The sequence below is a fragment of the Macaca mulatta genome, chromosome 1 (assembly GCF_049350105.2).
Source record: "Macaca mulatta isolate MMU2019108-1 chromosome 1, T2T-MMU8v2.0, whole genome shotgun sequence".
In the NCBI taxonomy this organism is placed as follows: Eukaryota; Metazoa; Chordata; class Mammalia; order Primates; family Cercopithecidae; genus Macaca; species Macaca mulatta.
This window is the reverse complement of record NC_133406.1, coordinates 228387099-228414383: the sequence shown is the minus strand read 5'-3', so window position 1 is coordinate 228414383 and position 27285 is coordinate 228387099. Positions and strand designations below refer to the sequence as shown.

The window sequence follows — 27285 nt, the reverse complement described above, 5'->3', positions numbered from 1 at the left end:
GAAGTGGTTACATGTGGCAATATTTGTTTGAAAAAAGAATTTTAGTGCTGGGAAAAGTTTGTAAACCTTTTGGTAGCATTGTGTGTAGGGAGGGATTGCATAAGGAGTTAGATTTAGTCATCAACCTCCCCCTGGTAGCCTCAGTTGTCACAGCGTGGGCATGAGACACTGAAGAACTGTGACGCGGTCTGTGCTTGGAGTGGAGGCAGGCGGGCAGGGTGTGTTGAGCACATGGAGCTTTGCATCAGGAGGTCTGGCTGCCATAGTGGAGACTCCTGGACAGCCAGTTTTCTGAGTAGTGGACAGCGGGGGGAAGCAGGTAGCTGTAAACATTTTCAAAGACAGAATGAGCTTTGCATTTTTTATTTGTTGAGGGCAACCCCTTTTCGGGTCCCCTTTTCTTCATCACTTCTCTTTCCTTGGGTCCTTGTAGAAGACCATGTCTGCCTGCTGGATTGCATTGTCGTGGATCTCCAGGACATGGACATCTTTGCTGCAGAGAGACATCCAAGAGAGTACTCCAAGGCACCAGAGGACAGTAGTGGAGATCTGATCTTCCCTTCCTATTCTGTGCGACAGACAGGAGGAAGCCTCTTAACCGAGCCTTGTAGGCTGAAATTGCAGGTGGAAAGGAATTTGGACAAGTGAGTGGTTTTTTTTTTTTTTTTTTTTTTGAGATGGAGTCTCACTGTGTCCCTCAGGCAGGCTGGAGTGCAATGGCACAATCTCGGCTCACTGCAACCACCACCTCCCAGGTTCAAATGATTCTCCTCAGCCTCGGCCTCCCGAGTAGCTGGGATTACAGGCACACGCCACCATGTCTGGCTAATTTTTGTATTTTTAGTAGAGATGGGGTTTCACCATATTGTGGTCTCAAACTCCTGACCTCAGGTGTTCTATCTGCCTCAGCCTCCCAAAGTGCTGGATTACGGGCATGAGCCACCATGCCCAGCCAATGTTTTGTATCTGAATAACTGTCTATGATAAGTAGAATCTTAATGCGGAAATCAGTGCTATTAAGTTTGGAAGAACTAGTTATTCACTTATTTCTTCATCTATTTAACAAATGTTTATTGAGTCCCTACTATGTGCTGAACATGAGGGCTACTATGAAAGAGAAAACTAATTCCTCTGAAGTCACTTATGTTTTGTTGAGGGATACAGGAAGTTAAGTAGATGATTCTAATTTAGTGTTTGATTTGATCTTTATTTTTTTTTTTTTGAGATGGAGTCTTGTTCTGTCACCAGGGTGGAGTGTAGTGGCGAGATCTGGGCTCACTGCAACCTCTGCCTCCTGGGTTCAAGTGATTGTCCTTCCTCAGCTTCTCAAGTATCTGGGACTACAGGCACACTCCCCCATGCCCAGCTAATTTTTGTATTTTTAGTAGACGTGGGGTTTCGCCATGTTGGCCAGGATGGTCTTGATCTCTTGACCTTGTGATCCACCTGCCTTGTCATATCCGCCTTGGTGTATGTACATGGTGGCTTATGCCTGTAATCCCAGCACTTTGGGAGGTTGAGGCAGGCAGATCACAAGTTCAAGAGTTCGAGACCAGCCTGGCTAACGTGGTGAAATCCTGTCTCTACTAAAAATACAAAAATACAAAAATTAGCCAGGCATGGTGGCGTGCACCTATAATCCCAGCTACTTGGGAGGCTGATGCAGGAGAATTGTTTGAACCAGTGGGGCGGAGGGTGCAGTGAGCCGAGATTGAGCTGCTGCACTCCAACCTGGGCGACAGAGCAAGACTCAGTCTCAAAAAAAAAAAAAAGAAAAACAGCTTTATTATTTGTATAGGGCATGATTTTGAATCTCTTTTTGGCCACTCCCTTCACAGTTCTTGGTTTGGGCAAGTCATTTAATATCACTTTTTTAGTTTCTCTCTGGATTAATGATACAACTTAGCTGTTTTCACTGGGATGTTTGTGTTTCAGTCTTACGTGTTATTCAAGTGCTCCCTGGCTGGTGTTCAGTTATGGTTGGCATGGGCTATATTTGGTTTTACTGGCTAAGCAGTCTTAAGAGGAGCTTCATTATTTAGAAATTGAACACTTTGTTTTCTTTTCAAGCAATGCTTCCCCCCCCCCCGCAAAAAAAAAGCTTTCCTACTCAGCTTATCTAAACTTTCCCCACTCCCATCAGTGTTTCTCTGCAGATAATTGTACTCTGTTAGGCCTGATAGAAGGTGATGCTGGATGCACGGTGTCCTGTCAGTCTCACACCGCACACACAGCAGCCCGAGATGGCACTTGGTCAGCTGTCTCCGTTTTTCTTTGTTATTGCATCATTGTCTTTTAAAACTCTGTTGTATGTTGGCTTTTCTCTGCAGACAGAGTCATTTTTTACATACCTCTGCCATTTCAAATGCTATCCCTCTCTATACTTAGAGCATAGTATCTGTAGGATTCACGATGCCCAGTTCACCCATGGGAGGTTAGAGAAAGCTTTTTAGTATTGAGATGAGGTATAGATGTGTGCCCCCTCCCCCCTTCAACTTTACTTCTGTCCATCCCAACTGAGATAATGAACCTATTCGGAGTTTATCCTAATGTCCCATCTGGGCTCAGTATGAAACACTGGTGTGTCTGCCTTTAGTTACCACTAAATCCAAAGAGTTAAAGATCTTGGCATCTTTTCTTTGTTGCTTTCCCAACTGTAATATTTAAGCTCTTTCTGAGTCTCTTGAGGTTTTCCTTGTTAATAGATTAGTTAGTTAGCTCATATTAGGTTTAAGGATTTCCTTTCCTTTCCTTACCTCCCTCTCTCCCCTCCTCCCTCCCTCCCTCTCTCCCTCCCTTCCCTCCCTCACTTCCCTCCCTCCCTTCCTCCCTCCCTCCCTCCCTCCCTTCCTCCCTCCCTCCCTCCCTCCCACAGGGTCTCACTCTGTCACACAGGCTGGAATACAGTGGCGCGATCACAGCTTACTGCACCCTTGACTTCCTGGGCTCAAGTGAACCCCCTGCCTCAGCCTCCTGAGTAGCTGGGACCACAGGTGCGCACCACCACGCCCAGCTGATTTTTGCATTTTTTGTAGAGATGGTGTTTCACTATGTTGTCCAGACTGGTCTCGAACTCCTGGGCTCAAGTGATCCTCCTACCTCAGCCTCCCAAAAGTGCTGGGATTATAGGTGTGAGCCACCACACCTGGCCTGGTTTGAGGATTTCCTAAATGTAAATTTTGGGAGAAAAGGGGCTTTTTATAGTTGAAGCATGCCAGTCGTATTAACTTGTTTCATTTGGAGCTACATGAAATTTTTGTCATTGGAAGTAGGAATTACCTGCTTGATAATGTGGGTGAATACACTTTAGCCCCATTATTTGGGTGTGAGCTATGTCAGTGTTAAGTTAGTGACTTGTTTGTATAAGTGATCTTTTTTCTTTTTCGTAGAGAAATAAGTCATACTGTGCCAGACATATCTATCCATGGCAATCTCTCCTCAGTCCACTGCTCTCTGGATCTGTATAAATACAAGCTGATCCGCGGCTTATTAGAGAACAACCTGGGAGAACCCATAGAGGAATTTATGCGGCCTTATGATTTACAAGATCCAAGAATTCATGTGAGTGAGATCTTATGTTCTTCTGTAACTCTCATAGTCTCAGCTGATGGTCACCCTGTGTATCTATTCCTCAAACTCACCCGGAGAAAGAAGGTGGAGCAGCAAGCAAATTAGATTTCTTGGCGTATTAACCTGTTTTTAGGTTGGCATCATCAGCTATGGATTGACGGGCATTTTCCTTTTGTAGACTGTTCTGAGTGGAGAAGTGTACACTTGCATGTGCTTCCTCATTGATATGGTGAATGTAAGTCTGGAGCTTAAAGATCCAAAAAGAAAAGAAGGTGCTGGGTCCCTAGCCAGGTATGCCTTTAATTATATTATTATACTGTTAGTAACAGTATCCAAATAATACACATGTTTTGCGTTGACATGGAGCAGAGGTTGCAGAGTGGTGGCCCGCAGGTGGAATCTCGTCTGCATTGAAAAGTTTAGATGCATTGCTCTATCAGTCAACGTCGGTTAGGTTATGCTGTAGTAACAGACAACCCCAAATTATCAGTGGTTAAAACAGTGAAGATCTTTTTCTCCCTCATACCGTGTGACCATTGTGGGTCTCAGGCTGTTCTGCTCGTTATAGTTGCTTAGGGTGACAGAGCAGCTAGTGTTTTGATGTGCCAGAGAGGAAAATGAACTCTGGAATTGTCTTGAATGGCAATTAAATGCTTTGGCAGACTTCGTGGAGCTAAAATGTGGTCCCACACAGGGTGATGGAGTCAGGAAGTCCTGTCTTGCTGTGTGTCTGAGTAGTTACGGGGTGGGAGATGTAGAACCACTTGATGTGCGGCACTGATGCCTCGCTGGCCAACATTTTCAAAGTTAGGGTCTGGGCGCAGTGGCTCAGGCCTGGAATCCCAGCACTTATGGGAAGCCAAGGCAGGAGGATTGCTTGAGGCCAGGAATTCCACACTGGCCTGGGCAACATAGTGAGAGACCCTGTCTCTACAAAAAATTAAAAAACTAGCTGCACATGGTGGTGCATGCCTGTAGTCCCAGCTACTGAAGAGGCTAAGGTGAGAGGATCACTTGAACCAGGAGGTTGAGGCTGCAGTGAGCCATGATCACACCACTGCACTCCAGCCTAGGCGACAGAGCTGAAACCTGGTACCCCCCCGCCGGCCCCCCAAAAAAGTTGCAGGATTTTATATAAAAGGTTTGTATTTAGCTTCTTTTGAAAAACTGGAAGCTTTGGCAATACTAGGTCCATGTTCTCACTTGGAAACATCTGGAAGCACAGTAGCAATTGCTCCCTTGAAATGGTACATATGCTTACCTAGTACTTCACTTATTTCTGTCACTGCTTTGGTGTCAATATAGATGTATGAATTCATGATTACTGGTGTTGAACTTTAAAGAGTGCGTGTCATACTTAATAACCTTTTCATTTTGATCTCTTATCAGCCCTGTAAGCTGGGCATACATCACTCCTCTTTTCCAGATAGAGTTTTTCTGGCTAGCTTAAGGTCGTATGACTGGGAAAGTGGTTTGGCATTTGAAAACAGCACTTCAAGGCCAGTTATTCCCTGTTGAAGCACTCTGTCTTCTAGTTTGTCTTTCTGTTGAAAGTCCACCATGGTCCGTACCTAACTCAGCTGATGAGAGCATTGGTTACTGAAAGTGTGGTCCCAGATTGGTGGTCTTGTGAACCAGCAATTTTATTCTTTCCTTTTCTTTTCTTTTTATTTATTTTTTTTTTTTGAGACAGAATCTCTCTCTGTTGCCCAGGCTGGACTGCAGTGGTGCCATCTCGGCTCACTGCAACCTCCACTTCCCTGGCTCAAGTGATCCTCCCACCTCAGCCCCCACAAGAAAGCGGGACTACAGGCGTGAACCACCTCACCCAGCAATTTTTTGTGATGATTGGCTATGCCCTTAGTTTTTCTCAATATGGAATAATTCTGCATGTATTGTCATAATGGTACTGAGTAATTACGAATTCCTCATTGCAGCTTTCTCTGTTATAAAAAAAGATGGTTCCAAATGCATTTCCTCTTGGTAGATTAGTTGAATTATTCTCCATGTAAAGAGCATTATTTGTTCCCAGTACACTATAACAGTTTTACATAAACAGTTGGACAGACACTGTAGAGTGAAACATGCAGGCAAGCTAGAAGCTGACAGATGAAGGCCCGAGGGACCCTTGACATTCTTTGGGAATATACAGACTTCTTAGACTTCTGGTGGGTCGTGGGAATGATAACAGATCAAGAATATGTTAAACATATGGTATTGTTACTTGTCATGCGTTTCCTATGAGCAAGATCATCTTTTTGGAACTGGAAAAGTAAGATCCAAGGCACAGTGACACTAACTCCATTTCAAGGAGTCTATTAACAAAATCAACAAAAAAAACTCAGAATGAAGGTTATTCTCCTTATGGGACTTAGATATATTTTTGATTTTGCTTTTGTTATCTTGAACTTACATACTTTTGTAAAATGGAAGAGTTGTGTTTCACATTTTGCCTGCTTTCTTTTCTCTCCCTTAGATTTGACTTCAAGAAATGTAAACTGCTCTATGAAAGTTTCTCCAACCAAACCAAGTCCATTAACTTGGTTTCCCATTCCATGATGGCTTTTGACACCCGTTATGCTGGGCAGAAGACGAGCCCTGGCATGACGAACGTGTTCAGCTGTATCTTTCAGCCTGCTAAGAACAGCAGCACCACCCAAGGATCCATTCAGATTGAGCTACATTTCAGGTAGCAGGTCCAGACCCTTCTCTGCCTTTCTCTATGGAGACATTCCCTTTTGGGTCAAGTCTTTTTTGGCTTTAGAACATCAAAAAACCAAGGAATCGCTAGAAAGATAAACAGATAATGGCTTCATCAGTGCAGTGTACTGTGTAGTAACGTATTATTCCTATAATCTTGCAGTTTCATTTATTGGCCAAAAGATGTCTCAGTTGCCTTTAAAAATAAAGTAGTTCAGAATTGAGCCTGAAAATCAGTCTCCTTGTGAACGATAGACTGTTTTAATTTGTAAAATGGCTTGGAGAAGGAAGAAACTATGCTGGTTTAAGGAAAAAAGTAAAAAGATGTTTGGTCTTTACAAATAATGGAAGGGAAGGTGGGCTTGACTTGAATTACCCGTTTATTCCAGTCTTACGGACTCATTATCCATGTATACATAGTTTTTACCGTTTTGAGTTAGGTTATATTCTTTCTTTCTGGTGTTATGGGAGGCAGTGTTGTATATGGAAAGAACATATATTTTGGAATCAGACAGATCTGGGCTGAAAACCTTGCTCTCTCACTGTCTAGCTATGTGTCTTCAGACAAGTTGTTTAGCCCCTTTGAGCCTCAACTTCCTCTTACATAAAATAGAAAATTACCTCTACCCACCACATGGGGTAGAGGTAATAATTAAAGTAATTCTGGCATATTGCTTGGCACAGTTGGCAGCTGTCATTGTTATTGCTGATATAACGTGTTATTTTATGATACACCATTTGCTGATGTTATGGCTGAACATAGACCTTAAAACTGAAAAATTAAGCCTGATCTAAAGAAGTCTTTCAATGAAAACCCAAAAAGGAGACTTTCCCTTCTGTTAGTGCTTCATGTCATCAGACATGTTGTTAAGTATAAACCACTAAGTAAAAAGATTGTGAAAAACTTTGTGGTTAAGCAAAAAACAGAACAAAAAGTCATCAGGATTATTCTTACATGTTTCTGTATGCCTGACATTTCAGTGTGCTGTTCAGAATTCCCCAGGGTTTAGGTTGTGTTTCGTTTTTCGAGAGAGGTCACGATTTCTTCATATGCCTTTAGGAAGTCTAGCAGAGTAGACATTTATACTTTTGTGTGAACTTTAAAAAATTCGGGAGTAGGAATCCTAATTGCCTCTTATTGGGCCTTGCCATGAGCCAGGCGCTTTAGCTACCCTTAGTGAAATCCTGACAAGTCTGCAAAGGGGGTGACTTCTTCATTTTGCAGTTTCCATGTTAGAAACTTGGAGAAGGGTTAGTTCACTCTTCTAAGGTCACACGGCTAGTAGGTCAGGAAATCAGAGGTCAAACCTGGGTCTGTGATGTTAAAGCCAATGACGTTTCCAACAGATTTCTCGTCATTGGGCTGATTGCAGTCATGTGATAAGATGGTTGCATTTTGCAGTTCATTTGGTTGAACTTTGAACAAGAGGCTGGCATCTATTTATTTGGTCCATCTGGAGAAACATTTCTTTTTTTTTTTTTTTTTTTTTTTTTTGAGACGTAGTCTCACTCTGTTGCCCAGGCTGGAATGCAGTGGCACGATCTCCGCTCACTGCAACCTCCGCCTCCCAGGTTCAAGCAATTCTCCTGCCTCAGCCTCCTAAGTAGCTGGGACCACAGGCGCCTGCCACCATGCCTGGCTAGTTTTTGGATTTTTAGTAGAAACAGGATTTCACCATATTGGCCAGGCGGCTGTCAAACTCCTGACCTTGTGATCTGCCTGCCTCGGCCTCCCAAAGTGCTGGGATTACAAGTGTGAGCCACCACATGCAGCCGGGAAACATTTGTTTTTGAGTTTACTTTATTATTATTAATCTGGCTTCCTAGACTGTCAGGTAGTTGTCTCCTTCTTACCATATTTTTAATATACAGGGGGCCTGGAAATATTTATGTATTATAGGTGTATAATTTATTGGAGTCAAATAATAAAGCCTTACCTTGGCTCTTACTAACAGAAATACTATTGTTAGCGAGAGGAGTGAAATGTTCTTTTGATGGGAATTTTTGAACGCCTTTCGTGTCTGAAGAAGAATTACTCTTCTGTTGGGATCTTGTGTGTCAAATATAAATCACTTCACAGTGTTTAAAGGCTTGAAATATTTTCCAGAAAAGGGATCCAACACACTGTGACTTTCCAGTTAAATACAGAACTCTGACAATCTGTGTTCAAAATGGGGTGGAAACATTTTACTGAGGGCAACATTTTTTCTCCGTTACAAAAGAGTAGAGTGTTTCTGTGAAAAATGCTGTGTCTGTAAGAAGGAGTCATGCATCATGATGCCCTTTTACTGGAGGCAGTGAGCCAGGTTTAGGAGAAATGGGAGAGCAGAGACACCAGCCTTAGAAATATTTCCAAGTTAGGTTTTCCCAAATAGGAGTACCTTTTAGAGCAGGGAACCAGGTACATGTAGTAGCTAGAACCCTAGAGTCTCTTTTGGGCTTACGGAACCAAGTTCAACCCAGAAAACCCCATTGAAGTGCTCCAGCCCCTGTTTCTCTTGTCCTGCTCATCTGAGGCCTATCCATTAGTAGGCCGGGCCTGCATCATGGTTTGAGGTCAGGCCTGAGAGTCCCCCTTGGGTTTTCACTTCAAATACAGACTTTGGAGTAATGGCAACTTGTCCCCCGGCCCCCACCCCAACTCTACCTCTAGGTTGCTTAGGGGACATTTATCCCTGGTAAATGTCATCTTACTTGTTCTCCTCTGGCCAAGAGATCTGGGCCGTCAGGTCAGTTTCAGCTAGAGAAACAATCTAGTTTATACCAAGTGTGTATAAACTTGGTATTATTTATAAAGAAGTGATCCTAGATGTCGAAGAAGGAGTGCCTCATTGATCTTCTTGAAATAGCCCATAGGGAAAGAAAGTGACATTTATCAAATATCTGCTGTGTGCTTGGTGCTTTATTTCTTATCATATTAATATTCTTCATTTTATAAGTGGGAAGACGGGCTGAGCGAAGGTAGGTGACTTTCTTAAGATAACACAGCTCGTAAATGGCAGTATTTAAGTCTGCGTCTCTGACTTCAAAGCCTGTGCTCTTTACCATGCCAGAGTTTCTTGACCTTAGCACTATTGACGTTTTAGGTCAGATAATTCCTTATTATGGGGCTGTCCTGTACATTGTGGGATAGTTAACAGCATCCCTGGCCTCTACCTATACTACATACTAATAACAACCCCCTCTAGTTGCAATTGCAATTAAAATGTGAATAAAAAATGTCTCCAAGGGCCAGGTGCAGTGGCCCACACCTGTAATCCTAGCACTTTGGGAGGCTGAGGCGGGAGGATCACTTGATCCCAGGAGTTTCAAGTTACAGTGAGCTATGATTGTGCCACTGAATTCCAGTCTGGACAACAGAGTGTGACCCTGTCTCTGGGAAAAAAAAAAAAAAAAGAAATAATGTCTTCAGGGGAGCAAAACCATCTGATTGAGAACCTCTGAGCTATGCTATCTATGCTGCTTTCTTATAAAATGTTCCTTGTTTAAAAATATGATTAACTTATTACACTGAATGTGTTATTAAACCAGTAATACACTGAAAGTGTTATTCAACCATTGTTCAAAGTTTACTGATACTCTAAGCAGACAGTTTAGAAAATACTGGAATACCACCTGCCAAAACCGAGCAGTACATTTGCAGGTTATTGAAATACCATGTTTCTTTTTTCCTATTTAGTTTCTCCTGTCTTCTTTTTATAGATCTACCAAGGATTCCTCCTGCTTTACAGTAGTTCTCAACAATCTCCGTGTGTTTCTCATATTTGACTGGCTACTGTTAGTCCATGATTTTCTCCACACTCCCAGTGATATTAAGAAACAAAATCACGTTACTCCTTCTCGCCACCATAACTCTAGCAGCGAATCTGCTATAGTTCCCAAAACTGTGAAGAGTGGAGTAGTTACCAAGCGGTCTTCCCTTCCTGTGTCCAATGAAAGGCACCTGGAGGTCAAGGTCAATGTAACAGGTGATTATATGTCGGTGTGATTCATTGGTGCTTAGTTTGGATGTTAGACTCAGTATCTGTGTTACAGGATGATTTCTCTTTTGCCTCCCATTTTTCACATGAGCACTTACACATTTGCCTCTTTTACAGACCTGAAAGCATCAGAGGTCTTGGCCTCTATTTTCAGGTGGGAGCTGCCTGGCCCACTGAAGGCTGTGGGGTTGCTTGTCCCTGCCCCCTGCCTGCCTAGTGCTTATGCCTGGCCCGAGCACCCGCCTGGCAGCGGTCTTTTTTTTCCCAGTGTACGGTCTGTCTTCAATTTGCTGTTTGATCTTTAGGGCCCTAGCAGATGTGGTTTGTGGAGTTTAGGCAAGTTTAGTATGTGAAAACCTCAGTTTTGAAGATAAGTAAGTGGGGGGATTTTTATTTTCATTACAAAAAGAATGTTTTTCTTTGTATAGATGGATTTACGATGGCTTTTGTTGACTAGCGAACTCATCTAGTGTATCTGTATGTATTTGTGTATTTATTGTTACGTTTCTGATACCTGTACCTGCTTCTCAATGATTCTGATGAAGCTGGCTAGCACAATGCGTTTTACATGAGTTCAGTTACAAAAGCTTAATCTATATATGGTTTTTGATAAAAATACAGTGTAAAGCAGAGTGAATTTACTATTAAATATATACAAATAACTTGAAAACTTACCGATTTCAAAAATCTCGACATTAAATTGGTCTACGTTCTTTGTAAACAACCTTGTAAATAGCTACTTAGATACATAGTGCCTGGCCAACATTAGTACCTGAGTCTTCTTCCTGGAATTTTCAATCAGGTCATCACTTAGAGAAAGGATGATTTTGTGAACTGCTGAATATCTCCTAGGCCTCCCAGGAGGACTGGGGTGCAGTTTCTCTATCTAGTTTAGAAATATTCTAAAGAGTGAAATCACATCCCAGTCTTTCCTGCCGCTGCAGGGCTCTGTTGGCTTAGCTGCACATGGCCAGATGCAGAATATTGGTTCAGGATGACAGTGTTAGTAAATGTCAGCAGACGTTTTGCAGAACAAATCTTACTGGTTCATGTTGTAGCCTGGTGGAAATGGGCTGCCTCGTTTGCAACAGCCTCTGGTGTTTTCTAGCTTCCCAGCTCTGGCTTGATTGACAATGTTGTCCTTTCCAGGCACGGAGTTTGTGGTCGTTGAAGATGTGTCCTGCTTTGACACCAATGCCATTATTCTGAAAGGCACCACAGTGCTCACCTATAAGCCCCGGTTTGTTGATCGCCCCTTTTCAGGAAGTTTGTTTGGCATTGAGGTAAGAAGTCTATGTGTTGATCACAGCACTGCATGTTGGCTCACGAGAAAAGCATCTGGAAGATAATTTTACCTCTTAAACTTTCATTAGGGGAAGTAATTCATGGAATTGGAAGACCCTTGTCCTCTTCTCCTGTTTGTTTTCTCCCCAAATCTCCCTGGCTATTCTAATGCATGAATTCAGTCTCCCTGTGTTAGGCTATAAATATGCAGAGGGCATTTGCCTCTTTCTCTTACACCCTTTCTTCCTCAAGAAGTTCAAGGAGACTTCTTCAGTCCCTACTGCCCTATGAGGCCCCTTGTCGTGCCCTCTCGTTCTGCAGACCTCATGCATGAAGGTGAGGCTGTGGTTCTCATTTCCCCTGCATCCCCCTCCTCACCTGGAGTGCAGCCTGTGAAGAGCTAGGGCTTTGGGAAGGGAAACCTATTTATACAAAGTGCTAAGGATCTTATATGTTATCCTTTCAGGAAGACCTGATCTATAAAAGGGCAGCTCTGCAGAGTCCTGCCTGGCTGAAAGGAGCGCATGGATAATAGTGGTGCTTTAGGCTCTCATGTCATCTCATGAAGAAGATAATTTGTGCTGGAGTGGCCTTTGTAGCTCGAAAATGCCATTATGCAATATTAGGCCAAAAGTGCTTTGTCTCTTGTTAAGCCATGCTGTGTGGAGACAGAAGGGGAACCGTGGCAAGTTCTTGTTTCTGTCAGATGTTTGTACTTGACTCATGTCAGCTCACATTCCCCATGCCATACTGTTAGCATATTGGTCAGGGTTCCTTTTGCTTTATGATTAGACTTTTCATGCCCTTTTCTTTCCAGTGGTATTGCTCAAAGTTTGAACGAATAAAACTTATTTTCACTGTTAGGAGTATGTGGTTTATGGTTTTGAGACAAACAGTGGAATAAGGCCTGTAGGGACTCTACTTCTTGACCACTTGTTTCTCTCTTGTAAAGAAACCTCCGTTTGAGAGGAAGGATTTGCATGCTGGTGTGATGTGAGTTGATCATGAAATTGCAATTCATCTGCCTTCCAAGCCACCACAATACTAGCTTTGAATGGAGAATCTTGGTGATTGATTAATGAACTGTCAGGTACAATTGGGTTTTGTGTAGCAGAAACCCCTGAAGGAAAAAGGAAAATGAAACTTTTCTGCTCTAAAGTCTTAGGACAACTACATGGCAAAATATTTGAGATTGCTGGAAACTCCTTTCAGTCCTGCCTTTTAGACAGCACAATTGGGTCTGAATTTTAAGACCAGCTTGATAAATCATTGGGGGAGAATTTATAGCTTATGAATTTTGAATTTTGAATATGGCAAAGGACCTTGGTGTCACATGTTTTTCAACAGCACTAGGGTGTGCCCCAGAAAGGTGGTGGAGGGGGTGAAGGGGTAAGAAGGACCCAAGTGATGGCTGTTTTCTTTCCTCTGCGCTCTTCCTGAGCATGCAAAATAATTTGGTCCTAGAATTGGAGTCCTTTCTCCCTCTCTCCCTTCTTTCTCTCTCCCAATGAATGTATTTATTTTTTAACCTTTTATTATAGAACATTTCAAATATATACAAAGTAAACAGAATAATATCATGAACTCCATATGTACCTATCACCCAGCTTTATTAATGTATTTATTTTTAATTATGAAAATATCATGGGGGAGGGGAAATAACCTATCAAAAATCGTATATGATTTCTGTGGACATTTTGGTGTGTTTCTTTCCTTCAAGTCGGGGAGTAACATTATTTTGGGTTGTATTTTCACACAGTCTGTGTTGTAACTGTCTTCTTACAATCTGTGTGGTCTTTTTTGTCATTTTTAAAATGGCTGCAAATACTCCATTGAGTAGATATGATATAACCTTGGCTGCTCTTAATTTTTTTTAACTATTAAATAATGGTTTAGTGAATCTTTTTTTTTTTTTTTTTTTTTTTGCTAGTTCCTAGAGAGAAGTAGGATTATTGGATCAAAGGGTGTGAGATTCGTAAGGCTTTTGGGATGTATTGCTAAACTGCCTTTTCCTCTGGGTGAACCACTGCCTGTGCTCTTGGCAGCAGTGGGGGGCCTCACTCTTCACAGTATTTATTTCAGCAGTTGTTACAGGTCTTGGGATAACACATGGCCGACGGCTTCTGAGTTAGCCTCTTTGTGCTGATAGTTGGACCCTTCCTCAATCAGACATTAATTCTCGCCATATTGCATTTCATTCTCTAGGTGTTTTCATGCCGACTGGGGAATGAGCAAGATACAGCTCTTTCAATTGTGGATCCCGTACAAATTCAAGTGGAGTTGGTGGGGAATTCTTCTTATCAAAATAGTTCAGGATTGATGGATGCATTCAATAGTGAAGATTTCCCACCTGTCCTGGAGGTAATGATGCAAAATCTGTGTAATATGTTGATACGCTCTCAAACAGTTTCCTATGCAGGCGTACTTACTTACTCTGAGCCCAACAACCTCTTTTTTTTTTTTTGAGATGGAGTGTCGCTCTGTCGCCCGGGCTGGAGTGCAGTGGCGCAATCTCGGCTCACTGCAGGTTCACGCCATTCTCCTGCCTCAGCCTCCCGAGTAACTGGGACTACAGGCACCCGCCACCACGCCTGGCTAATTTTTTGTATTTTTAGTAGAGACGGGGTTTCACCGTGTTAGCCAGGATGGTCTCTATCTCCTGTCCTCGTGATCTGCCCGTGTCGGCCTCCCAAAGTGCTGGGATTACAGGTGTGAGCCACCGCACCTGGCCCCAACAACCTCTTAGTTATTTTAGCACATACAGAATAAATATGACATTGTTTCTGTCCTAGAAGATCCTACAGTCTTGGGGAGGATGAAAGTCCTGAGTTGTCTTGTAGAATATAGAAGCTTATAGAAAGCAGAACTCAGCATAGGTAGGAATCTTGAGTGAGACTCCACGTAAGGTGGATTTGGGAGGAAGGGTAGGATGTAGATAATCAGAGAGGAGGAGGGAGAGCATTCCAAATGAATAACCTAAATTGAGTGGAAGCAGACGGTCTAACTAGAGCAAAGAACTATGTAGGGAAGTAAGGAGGATTCAAGGTGAAGCAAGGGAAGGCAGGCTTGAGAATTGGGCATTTGATTTCCTTGGTTGAATGGAGATAATTAATCAATCCATTTGAACCATAGGAGGTTAAAAAAGAAAAGCCATTCTGATATTTATGTATTTATTTATTTAGTTTTTTGAGATGGAGCCTCGCTGTGTCGCCCAGGCTGTAGTGCAGTGGTGCAATCTCGGCTCACTGCAAGCTCCACCTCCTGGGTTCACGCCATTCTCCTGCCTCAGCCTCCCAAGTAGCTGGGACTACAGGCACCCGCCACCACGCCTGGCTAATTTTTTGTATTTTTAGTAGAGACGGGGTTTCACCGTGTTAGCCAGGATGGTCTCTATCTCCTGTCCTCGTGATCTGCCCGTGTCGGCCTCCCAAAGTGCTGGGATTACAGGCGTGAGCCACCATGCCCGGCCGGACTTTTTTTTTCCTCCCGGAAAAAAAAAAATTAGTTAATTATTATTAACACCATTTTCAGACATTGAGACAGCCATCCAGAGTGCTCATTTGTGCACTAGTCTGGTTTTGGTGTCTGCACTGCCTGTACCAGAGGTAGCTGTACTGTTCATTTCTCAGTAAGACTGGATTTCAGGAAGTAGTGGCAAACTTGACTCATTTAAGCTATGTTTGAATAAAGAGATAAATTTTGTTGGTTGGTCATTTTGTTTGAGAGATTTAAAAAATTAAATAGATCCATGCAAAAGGGATTAAGAAATGTTGCTGATAGGTGCTCCTTTCTCCCCCAGAGCCATCTTTGGTCCTCTGCTTTAATGATTAATATACTTGTATGAAAATCATCCTGCTGAAATACTAATTGCTCTAGTAATTATCCTAGCTTAGTATTTTTTACGTGGTGCAGTTTTGTGACCATTTGACCTCATAGTTGAGACATATTACCTTATGGTTATTAGTGCTTAATTTCAAGATCTTTGCAATCTTTTAAATGAGAAATTTGGTGCAGTATCTGTTGGACTTTTAGAACTTGAAATAGGAATTACATCTGTAAGTGATATGGATGCAAAACCACTGCAGCTTTAAAAAATTGCTACCTTTTTTACATTTTGTTAGATTCAGTTACAAGCCCTGGATATCAGACTTTCCTATAATGATGTTCAGCTGTTTCTTGCCATTGCAAAATCCATCCCAGAGCAAGCTAATGCTGCAGTGCCAGACTCAGTGGCCCTGGCGTCAGACTCTGTTGAAAGTTACCTTCCAGGTGCATCTCGCGTTGGAGAGGAAATCAGAGAAGGGACAAGACACACGTTAGATCCTGTCTTGGGTAGGTGTTTACCTATAAAACCCACTCAGTCTTGCTAATTACACTTCTTCTTTTTGACTCTTAAAATTTTCTTTTGCACAATTAAATTGTTCATAGTTTAATTGTATGTCATTAAGTATAACTGTAAGTCCTAAGTATGACTCTCTCATTTTTTAAAATTTAAAAACCAACAAAACATCCCTAACCAACTACTCCACTATTTTTCCTCTTTCCTGGATAATGCCAAAGTTGAGTTTTAAGCTTTGAGAGTTCTCCTCTGAAGTTATATGAGTAACACTAAGTTTTATTTTTAAACTTTTATTATTAATTTATTGGTTTATTTTGAGACAGGGTCTTGCTCTGTCACCCAGGTTGGAGAGCAGTGGTGTGATCATAGCTCATTGCAGCCTCAAACTCCTGGGCCCAAGCTATCTTCCCTCCTCAACCTCCTGAGTAGCTGGGAGGGACTACAGGTGTGTGCCACCATGCCTCACTAATTTTTAATATTTTTTTGTAGAGACGGGGTCTTGCTATTTTTCCCAGGCTGGTCTTGAGTTCCTGATCTCAAGTAGTCCCCCTACCTTAGCCTCCCAAAGTGTTGGGATTACAGGTGTGAACCACTGTGCCCACCCCTAATTTAAACTGTTTACAGGGGAAAATGTAGGGGCCAGATGGGAAAAAGACCTTTCCTCCCAATTCCTGGCAAGGACATCACTTTAAAAACACAGTCAATATGAGGAAAAGACTCAAAGATTTCAGGGTACACTTGATTGAACTCTCCAATTAGGAGTCCAGTTTTGCTTAGCGAAATGAAATGTTTTAGTCACAGGTTTTTGAATTTCTTTTCTTTTTTTCTAAAATTAGTTTGTAGATTAATTTACATAAAATTATTTATGAAAATTATATGCTATTTGTTTCCTAGAGTTACAGCTGGCTAGGCTGCAGGAGCTGGGATTCAGCATGGATGATTGTCGCAAAGCTCTTTTGGTGTGTCAAGGTAATTTGAACAGGATTCTGTTACCCATTGTTTATCTTGATGATATGCTTCCTTCCCATTTCCTCTCTTGCTGCCACAAGGCGACTTAGAGAGCTGAGTGTGTTTGGAGGACCCTTTATGTGTTTTCTCTGGACTGCATATCATCTTAGGTCAGTAATAATGACGTCGTCCAGGCTGGAGTGCAGTGGCGCCATCTCAGCTCACTGCAGCCTCTGCCTACCCAGTTCAAGCCATTCTCCTGCCTCAGCCTCCTGAGGACCTGGGGTTATAGGCATGCACCACCACACCTAGGTAATTTTTGTATTTTTAGTATAGATGGGGGTTTCACCATGTTAGCCAGACTAGTCTCGAACTTCTGACCTCAAGTGATCCGCCCACCTTGGCCTGCCAAAGTGCTGGGATGACAGGCAGCAGTCTTTTATAGTGGATAAGAATTTGGGCTCTGAGGCCGGATGCAGTGGCTCATGCCTATAATCCCAACACTCTGGGAGGCAGAGGCAGACGGATCGCCTGAGGTCAGGAGTTTGAAACCAGTCTGGCCAATATGGTGAAATCCCGTCTCTACCAAAAGTACAAAAAAAAAAAGAAATTAGCTGCGCATGGTGGTGCACACCTGTAGTCCCAGCTACTCAGGAGGCTGAGGCAGGAGAATCGCTTGAACCGGGGAGGCGAAGGTTACAGTGAGCCAAGATCATGCCCCTGCACTACAGCCTAGGCAACAGAGTGAGACTGTCTCAAAAAAATAAAGGGCTCTGGAGCTGACTGACTGGGTTCAGATCCTTACTCTCTGCCACTACTTATTAATGACTTCGGGAAGTGGCTTTGACCTCTGTGAACCAGTGCTTCTTTATCTGTGGAAAGAAGATAAGAGGCTGCCTCCCTCAGAGATTTGATGTAAGTAAATTACTATATGCAAAGCACTAAGAAAGTGCTAGCACATAGTAAGTGCTCTATAAATGTTAGCCACTGTTACTAGTGGTCATACTAATGGTGGTGATACTGATAATTATGACCGTTTATTGAGGTCCTGTATGCCTATCTTTGTGTTGTCTTGTTGCATCCTCTTCATAGCTCTTGGAGGCAGACATTATTATTCCCACTTGAGATGAGGAAACCAGCTCAGACTGGAACTGCTTAAGTAAACTTGTTTGAGGTCACATTTTAGTCCCCTATGATGGGCTTAAAGCCAGGTCTACCTGCCTCCTAAATCTGTGTTCTTTCTACTCCATCTCACTTGCTTTCTATCTCTATGTTTCCCTTTCTCTTCAAAAAGAGAAATACAGCACAGGCTGCATTTCCTTCCATCTTTTTTCTCCCTTTTTTTAAGAGACAAGGTCTCACTGTGTTGCCCAGGCTGGAATGCAATCATAGCTATGCTGTAATCATAGCTCACTGCAGCCTCCAGCTCCTGGGCTCAAGCAATCTTCCTGCCTCAGCCTCCTTTCCAGTCTTTACACTTGTGTGTACTTTCTCTCTTTCTACTTCTTCTTTTTTTTTTTTTTTTTGTTGAGACAGACTCTCGCTCTGTTGCCCAGGCTGGAGTATGGTGGCGCCATCTCGGCTCACTGCAACCTCTGCCTCCCAGGTTCAAGTGATACTCCTACCTCTGTCTTCCAAGTAACTGGGATTACAGGCGCCTGCCATCACGCCCAGCTAATTTTTGTATTTTCAGTAGAGACGGGGTTTCACTTTTTTGAACAGGCTGGTCTCAAACTCCTGACCTTGTGATCTGCCCGCCTCGGCCTCCCAAAGTGTTGGGATTACAGGCGTGAGCCACTGCACCCGGCCTCTTTCTACTTCTCTACCTACTGTGGACAGTATATCCAACACACACACATGCACACATTAAATTTTTAATGTACTGATAGATTCTGTTGCTAATACAATTTTATAGTCTTTTAAAAATATTTTATTGAATTATGATTGTAATTTTGTTATGATATACTTAATATATCAACAGCATCTTCCCATGTCATTGAAATTATTTATCAACAGTGATCTTTTTACATTGACTCTAAGGATGTAGTATAATTTACTTAATCGTTCTTCACTTGTTATTCATTCAATATTATACACACTTATATATAGTAAACATTTTTTGGTGTGAACTTTTGTCTGTGCCTTTTAATGTATCCTTGGTAGAGAGATCTATATTTTAAATACCGGACCAAAAGGTATAGATATATTTTTTCAGGCTCTTTACTTGACTTCTTTCTTCTTTATTTTTCAATTTTAATTTTTTAAAATTTTCTTGGGGCTCTTGAGTTGACAAATCTTTTTCTAAAAAAAATTGTATCTGGGTTAAATTCCAGCCAATCTATTTGTGAAAAGGCTTGTTTCATGACATACTCTTTTATATTAGCTTACCTTTTGGATTCTGAAAAAAATGAAGGTAGACCTAGTTCTCATGTGTTCCATGGTTTTGTTTTACTCAGTCATCATTAGTTTTTGGTTTAATTAATTTTATACCCCTTAATGTTTACTTTTCCTGTGCTTTTTACTCTTTCTTTAACAATTGGAGCACCTTTTTTTTTTTTTTTGATTTTTTAATTAAAGTTCTGAGAACCTTTTGGAATTTTTTTTTTTAAATTTTAATTTTAGATACAGGGTTTTGCTCTGTTGCCCAGGCTGGAGTGTAGTGGTGGCGTGATGATCATGGCTCACTCTAGCTTCAAACTCCTAGGCTCAAATGATCCTTCCACCTAAGTCTCCTGAGTAGCTGGGACTACAGGATGTGCTACCATAACTAGCTAATTTTTAGATTTTTTTTGTAGAGATGGGATCTTGCTATGTTGCCCAGGCTGGTCTCAAATTTCTGACCTAAAGTTATCTTCTCACCTAAACCTCCCAAAGCATTGGGATTATAGGCATTAGCCACTGTGCTCGGCCTCTTTTTTGTTATTATTATTATTATTTTTTTTTGAGGCATAGTTTCGCTCTTGTTGCCCAAGCTGGAGTGCAATGGTGCAATCTTGGCTCCCTGCAGCCTCCGCCTCCTGGGTGTGAGCGATTCTCCTGTCTCAGCCTCCCGAGTAGCTGAGATTACGGCCACATGCCACCACGCCCGGCTAGTTTTTTGTATTTTTATTAGAAACGGGGTTTCACCATGTTAGCCAGGCTGGTCTCGAACTCCTGACCTCAGGTGATCTGCCCGCCTTGGCCTCCCAAGGTGCTGGGATTACAGGCGTGAGCCACCATGCCCAGCCTCTCTTTGGTAATTTTTATTCCTTTTTTTTTTTTTTTTTTGAGATGGAGTCTCGCTCTGTTGCCAGCCTGGGGTGCAGTGGCACAATCTTGGCTCACTGCAACCTCTGCCTCCCGGGTTCAAGCGATTCTCCTGCCTCAGCTACTCTCCTGAGTAGCTGGCATTACAGGCACGTGCCACCATGCCCAGATAATTTTTGTTATTTTTAGTAGAGACAGGATTTCACCATGTTGGCCAGGATGGTCTCGATCTCCTGACCTCATGTTCCGTCCACCTCGGCCTCCCAAAGTGCTGGGATTACAGTCATGAGCCACTGCACCCGACCGGTAATTTTTATTTCTTTAGTAGATAAAACTTAATTCCATCAGTAATGAATATGATAATAGCAACTAATGTTTATCTGTAATGTAGATAATAGCAGATAATGTTTATTACATGCCAGGCTTCACTCTGAGAACTTTCCATGTACTCATTCTTCCCTCTTCCTGTCAGTCCTTTTAAGTGGGTGTTGTAGGGCACAAAGAGATCAAATAACTTGCCCAAGAGCCAGCAGCTGGTAAGGGCGGAACAGGACCTGAAGCCGGGCCATCTTGCTCTGGAGCCCATGCCCTCAGCTACTTACACTGTCCCTGGTACTGGCCTCTGGTGACTTACAAGTATGGGGTGGCATTACTTCTCTTTTCTTTTTTGGGAGGAGGGAGACTTCAGCAACCTGGTTGTATTCAAGAAGTGATTAGTAATGGTTACATATTACACACATGCAGTTCTCGCATTGCTCTGTGTTCTCAAGGCATTTGCGTTTGGTTGAGAAGGCACAGTATACACAAAGTAAGATATTTGAGAACAATTACAAAGCAGTACATCAATATATTTGCAAAACTACATAGTGAAGATTAAGTACTTAGGTACCAAGTGGCACCGTGTCTGGATCCTCTCCTGTCCTCTTCTCTCCTCTCCTTCAACACATGGCATGGTAGAGAGGGATGGCTTCCTGGAGGCATTTTGGGCCAGATCATGAAAGGTGTGGTAAATTTGAGTGGAAGGTGTGCAACAAAGTGTTTGCTTAAAAGCAGGATTACTATTATGCTGGGATTCCTTCCCACCCCCCACCCCTACCCCCCCACCCTCCTTTTTTATTAAGTCCAAGAATACTTCTGGGATGAAGGCTCTCCTGGCTTCTCAGTAGGTCTCTAGAGAATTTTATTTCTCTGTTTCCTCTGTGAGTGGCCAGGGTAGCTGTGGAAGCTGGTAGAACTGATCACTTCTTAATTTCTTTGAAGGCCAATTGAAAAAGGCAGCAAGTTGGTTGTTTAAGAATGCGGAACCTCTGAAGTCTCTTTCCTTGGCCTCCACCAGCCGAGATGGCCCAGGGGCTGTGGCAGCGCCATTGATCTCTGGCGTGGAGATCAAAGCTGAGAGTGTGTGCATCTGTTTCATCGATGACTGCATGGATTGTGATGTTCCTCTCGCTGAACTCACCTTTTCCCGTGAGTGTCGTCCTGTTTTTCAGATTCATCTTGAATATTTTCAGTCATTGCTGAATTATTTGGGGCCTTTTTTTTTTATGTTATTCATACTCTACTTAGTCATTTGGGTGAAATTTAGATAATAGTTTTACATATGTTTTTCATTATGTATATTTTAAAGCAACTTTTATTTGCCATATGTGACCTTCAGCCTATAGCTTGGGAATAGGAATGGTCTTTGATAAAATTTCCATTGTATTAACATCTCTAGCTAAATAATTCCTGATCTCTTCATTTTTCTTATCTTTTTATGTATCTAAAGATAGTGAATACTGCTAGGCATTTAACAGATAAGCTCAGAAAATAATGGTTCTGTTGTATTATCTCTTGAAAATCAAAAACAAGAATCTTACTAGAAAGTGCACTTCTGAATCTCCACCACCGCGCCGTGTGAGGGATAAAACACTATTTATATGTGAGCTGTCCTTTGCTAGAGCGGGGACCAAAGTAGGAGTACTCTGTCCTTTTTTTTTTTCCCCCCCAAAGGTGAAGTCTTTCTTTGTTGCCTAAGGTTGGTCTCAAACTCGGGGGCTCAAGCAGTTCTCCTGCTTCCCGAGTGGCTAGGATTGCAGTGGTTCACCACCACTTCTGGTGGGAGTACTTTATCCTTAAGCACATCACTACAAGCAGTGTGAGGTTGAGCTCTTTTCTTGAGGCGGAGTTTCGTTCTTGTTGCCCAGGCTGGAGTGCGATGGTGCAACTGGCTCACCACAACCTCTGCCTCCTGGGTTCAAGAGATTCTTCAGCTTCAGCCCCACAAGTAGCTGGGATTACAGGCATGCGCCACCACGCCCGACTAATTTTGTATTTTTAGTAGAGACAGGGTTTCTCCATGTTGGTCAGGCTGGTCTCGAACTCCTGATCTCAGGTGATCTGCCCGCCTCAGCCTCCCAAAGTACTGGGATTACAGGCATGAGCCACCGCGCCCTGCGAGGTTGAGGTTTTGAGGAGAGTAAATGAAAATGTCACTGCTCTGTTGAGTAACTTTCCATTGTTTCGATCTTGCCAGCCTCTTCTTCCTTCAAGTAAAGTTTGCTTCTGGGGCTTGAATCTGGCCTCTTGCACATTACAGAGCTTGCCCTTTCCCTGTGCTTCTAAGGCACCACCAGGGCTGCTTGGTTAAAAGTAACAACTGGAATTTTGACTGTTTCCATGAATATCTTTTCTGCAGAGACTAATTAGTTGATTTCTTATTTTTCTATGGCAATCTTACAATTTTGAGCTAATATTTATCAGAGCATGACTTCTCTAATCAGTCTTCCCATTATTCAGGTAGAAATATCTTTTTTTTTTTTTTTTTTTTGGAGACAGAGTCTCGTTTTGTTGCCAGGCTGGAGTGCAGTGGTGCTATCTTGGCTCACTGCAACCTCCGCCTCCCGGGTTCAAGCAATTCTCCTGCCTCAGCCTCCCAAATACCTGGGATTACAGGCCCCTGCTACCACGCCCGGCCAATTTTTGTATTTGTAGTAGAGATGGGGTTTCACCATGTTGGCCGGGATGGTCTCAATCTCCTGACCTCATGATCCGCCCACCTTGGCCTCCCAAAGTGCTGTGATTACAGGCGTGAGCCACTGTACCTGGCCAGAAATATATTTTTTATGTTCCCACAGGCTTTGGGTATGCCTGGGTGCCAGGACTGGCACTGTGGGAAGGCAAGTGAGGCACTCGCCTCAGGCACAGAGTTTAAGAGGGTGCCAAAAAACTCAGCCATGGAGGTAAATAATATTTCAGTGCCATGTTTTTAAAACTTGATGCAAAAAAATACGTGATGAACAAAATATCAGAATGTTGTGTGCTCTCCTTCGCAAGTATTAGCTCTAACATTTCTTCAATGTCATTTATCTGCAAAAGGCAGTTTTGGTTGCTCCTGCCCTGCTGCTGCAGTAAGGTTTGCTTTCATTGCAGGTCTGAATTTTCTTCAGCGTGTAAGAACTAGCCCTGAAGGCTATGCCCACTTCACTCTTTCTGGAGATTATTATAACCGTGCTCTTTCAGGTCAGTATAAAACATATGTTATCATGGGATTTAAAAAACAAATTTAAACGTTTGCCTGGACCTATTGCTACATAAATTTTACATGAAGGAAAGGGCAGGAGTGGGGTGGGACAGGGAAAGATGAAAAGCAAATAGACTGCATAAACACAGAAAATAAAGATTTTCTGTTGTGCTAAAAACATATCTGATCTGTTGCAACTAAAAAGATATTTTTGGCTGAGGCGGGGGAATCACTTGAACTCGGGAGGTGGAGGTTGCAGTGAGTTGAGATCGCGCCACTGCTCTCCAGCCTGCATGACAGAGCAAGACTCTGTCTCAAAAAAAAATTTAAAAAAAAAGATGTTTTTATAGCTAATTCTTTTTGATCCTGCAGTTTGGCTTATTCTAGAATATGCCATTGCTCAATAGTGAAGGATCATTTATTTGGCCCTGAGAGTAGCTAAATTTCAAGGGAGATTTATGCCCACAAATTTTTTTTTTTTTTTTGAGGTGGAGTCTCACTCTGTCACCCAGGCTGCAGTGCAATGGTGTGATCTTGGCTCACTGCAACCTCTGCCTCACGAGTTCAAGTGATTCTCCTGCCTCAGCCTCCCAAGTAGCTGGGATTACAGGCGCCTGCCACCATGCCCAGCTAATTTTTTGTATTTTTAGTAGAGACGGGGTTTCACCAGGTTGGCCAGGCTAGTCTCGAACTCCTGACCTCAGGTGTTCCACCTGCCTCAGCCTCCCAAAGTGCTGGGATTACAGGCGTGAGCCTCTGCGCCCAGCCAAGCGTTTTAAACCTCAAGTCCCCTCACTCCCCACTGGGTTCGTTTGTTTTATTTGAATCTACTGAGTCGATGACACTGTATATTCTGCCCTACCTACTCTTTAAAAAAAAACAAAAACAAACAAACCACTGTTGATCAGAGCAGGCTGTTTTTTGGGAGACATAAACCTCAATAATACCGCAAGCATTTTCAGGTTTCTTTCCTTCCATTTGAAAGACCAAGGTAAGAGCCTATACAGGTTGAAATTCAGAAGCCATAATATATTAGGGCCAAGTGGTTTGAGCAGTAAACTTTTTTGCCTTAAGAGAGCTGAAAGAAGCTCTCATCGGAATTGGTAGTAGGCATGGACAGAGTAAGCAGAGTAGAGCTGGGCAATCCAAGGTATAAACCTCCGACTGCCTGCTCCCTTTGATTTCAATAAGAAATAAAGCCTTAGGCCGGGCGCGGTGGCTCAAGCCTGTAATCTCAGCACTTTGGGAGGCCGAGACAGGTGGATCACGAGGTCAGGAGGTCAAGACCATCCTGGCTAACACAGTGAAACCCCGTCTCTACTAAAAAATACAAAAATCTAGCCGGGCGAGGTAGCGGGCGCCTGTAGTCCCAGCTACTCGGGAGGCTGAGGCAGGAGAATGGCGTGAACCCGGGAGGCGGAGCTTGCAGTGAGCTGAGATCCGGCCACTGCACTCCAGCCTGGGCCACAGAGCGAGACTCCGCCAAAAAAAAAAAAAAAAAAAAAAAAAAAAAAAAAAAGAAATAAAGCCTTGATTTGTTGTGCTGCTGCTGAGTGTTCTCGAGTATTTATCACATTTAATTTTATGTTAGTTAACATTTTCCCTTTGTAACAGATTCACTTAATGCTAACACCCTTATTTCTTCATTGTTCAAAATGTTTCACTTTAGAATAATGGCCCAAGTCTTTCTGAGAGAAACTCTTGCATGTGGGAGCTATTTTTCTGAGAATGATTTGTTTTCTTCGGACAAATATTGCTTACTTTTAAAGTTGTATGAATACATTCAGGTCATTAAATGTCAAATGGTGTAGGGAGACTAATATACCTACTGTGTGTTACATACTGGTTTGGATTTGTTCAATGGCTGATTGTGTGAGTCTATTTAAAGATTTGCTAAAAGTTAACTGGCTTTGAAAAGTTGAGTCTTTTAAGTCACAGTGATGTACCATTTTTCACACCCAAGAAATTAGCAAAAATTAAGTGGGAGACTACTAATTATTGGAAGATATAAGCCATAGTCCCTGCTATTAGAACTATACATTAATACTACTACTTTGTAAAACAGTTTGGCATGCCCTGGTAAATTTGAGTGTAAGCATACTCAACAACCCAGCAATGTGTTGCTTCTAGCTCTGTACCGTGGAGACTGTCTTGCCTGTGTGAACTACAGATGTATATAAGGCTGCTTGTAGTAGTATTCCAATAGCAATAAAACTGCAATCAAGTGAATGTCTTTCAGAAGTAGAATGGATAAATAAATTGTATATTCATTATAATGCATGTTAATATTCAGTAGTGAAAACAGTGTACCACGGTGACCTGCATCAACGTGATGTAGCAGTATGCTCAACAGTATGCTCAAAGATGTATTGGTGAGCCAGAATAGAAACTTGAAAAAGAATGTACATGGGGATTCAGTTTATGTAAAGATCACAAACAGGACAGTCTAATAGATTCTTAAGAAAGGTATATATGCTTGGTAAAATTGTAAAGAAGAGCAAGAAAATGATTAACTAAAAATTCAAGTGAATGGTCACCTGGAGTTGGGTGGGAGAGGGTTGGTAGGAAGGAGGGGAATGAGATGGTAGGGAATGGCCCTTGGGGACTTTAATTTTCTATTTCCTAAGTTGGAGAGTGAGTAGATGAGTGTTTGTGGTATTATTTTATATGTTGTTTATATAGTCTTTATGCATATTTTAAGAAAAAGAAAAAGTTAATGAGCCTTTGTACGTACCTGTTTATTCAACCAATGTATTGGTCCTGTAACCAGGAGAATCAAATTTAGTAGCTATTTAAGACACTTTATTATTTTTCCAATCTTGGTCTGAGACTCCTTTTTCCGTCTTGAGTGTCTCAACACATCCTGCCTGTTCTTTAGTGGAAGAGGGCACATAGGCTGCCTGCCCTCCTTCCTGCCACCTCTGGAAGACCATTGTGGGAGTACATATATGCCCTTCCACTTGTGTCCTCTGAACAATGCAGACATCTGTAGGGTGACCTGTAGCTGAAGGTGGTTGGTGCTTTTGTTGTGGAATTGAATTGGAAGTAGAAAGCTATTAAGCTCCAGTTTGTCCTTGCTGAACATTTGCGAGCAGTGTTCCCCTGTAAACTCTTGATATCTGCTGAACAGATGTCTTATTTCCTGTGTTCTTTTAGGCTGGGAGCCATTTATTGAGCCTTGGCCTTGCTCTGTATCCTGGCAACAGCAGGCAGCTAGTCGTCTTCATCCTCCTCGACTGAAGCTAGAAGCCAAGGCCAAACCTCGTTTGGATATCAATATCACTTCTGTGCTAATTGGTGAGTAGAAAGTTGTCTTTCATGATACCTTTCTGTATCTAAGCTCTGAGTCTGGAAGACTGTTAATCCTAGTTTAGGACGTACTTGGGCCTGTACCAGGCATCACTTCTTCATCCTGACTGCTTTCCTGATCAACCCTAATAGCCTCTTGTTTCTCAACCGGTTTCTCCAGCGTTGGCATCCCATAAGGATGCTCTCAGTGGTTAAGCAAGAACTTAGGTTACTTGGGAAACATAAATGGCCATGTTGGACTTTCTCCTCATAATGCTTGGTCACTAGAGTTTATTAAATGTCCTGGAAGTGAGTTTAGATTAACTTTGCTTAAGCTGTTCATGGAATAATTCTTAAAAGGTGTGATTTTGACCATATCTTTATAGTAGAATAAATTGCCTTTGTTGTTTCCCATTATCATTTTGAAC

The 27285-nt window shown here is 42.4% G+C and overlaps 1 protein-coding gene across 6 annotated transcripts in view; it reads left to right on the top strand.

Moving 5' to 3' along the window:
* VPS13D (vacuolar protein sorting 13 homolog D) overlaps positions 1 to 27285 on the top strand; it is a 284839-nt gene that overhangs the window by 79426 nt on the left and 178128 nt on the right. For all 6 annotated transcript variants that reach the window (XR_013407652.1, XR_013407651.1, XM_015113831.3 and 3 more), the window contains exons 27-38: positions 434 to 644; positions 3390 to 3561; positions 3749 to 3861; positions 6047 to 6259; positions 9973 to 10238; positions 11400 to 11533; positions 13740 to 13895; positions 15656 to 15866; positions 16768 to 16842; positions 21328 to 21534; positions 23479 to 23568; positions 26726 to 26866. Coding sequence is in view for 4 of the 6 variants with exons in the window: in XM_015113831.3 (XP_014969317.3) it covers positions 434 to 644; positions 3390 to 3561; positions 3749 to 3861; positions 6047 to 6259; positions 9973 to 10238; positions 11400 to 11533; positions 13740 to 13895; positions 15656 to 15866; positions 16768 to 16842; positions 21328 to 21534; positions 23479 to 23568; positions 26726 to 26866 (1989 nt within the window). In the remaining 2 variants the exon portion in view is untranslated. The remainder of the gene's footprint in view (positions 1 to 433; positions 645 to 3389; positions 3562 to 3748; positions 3862 to 6046; positions 6260 to 9972; positions 10239 to 11399; positions 11534 to 13739; positions 13896 to 15655; positions 15867 to 16767; positions 16843 to 21327; positions 21535 to 23478; positions 23569 to 26725; positions 26867 to 27285) is intronic.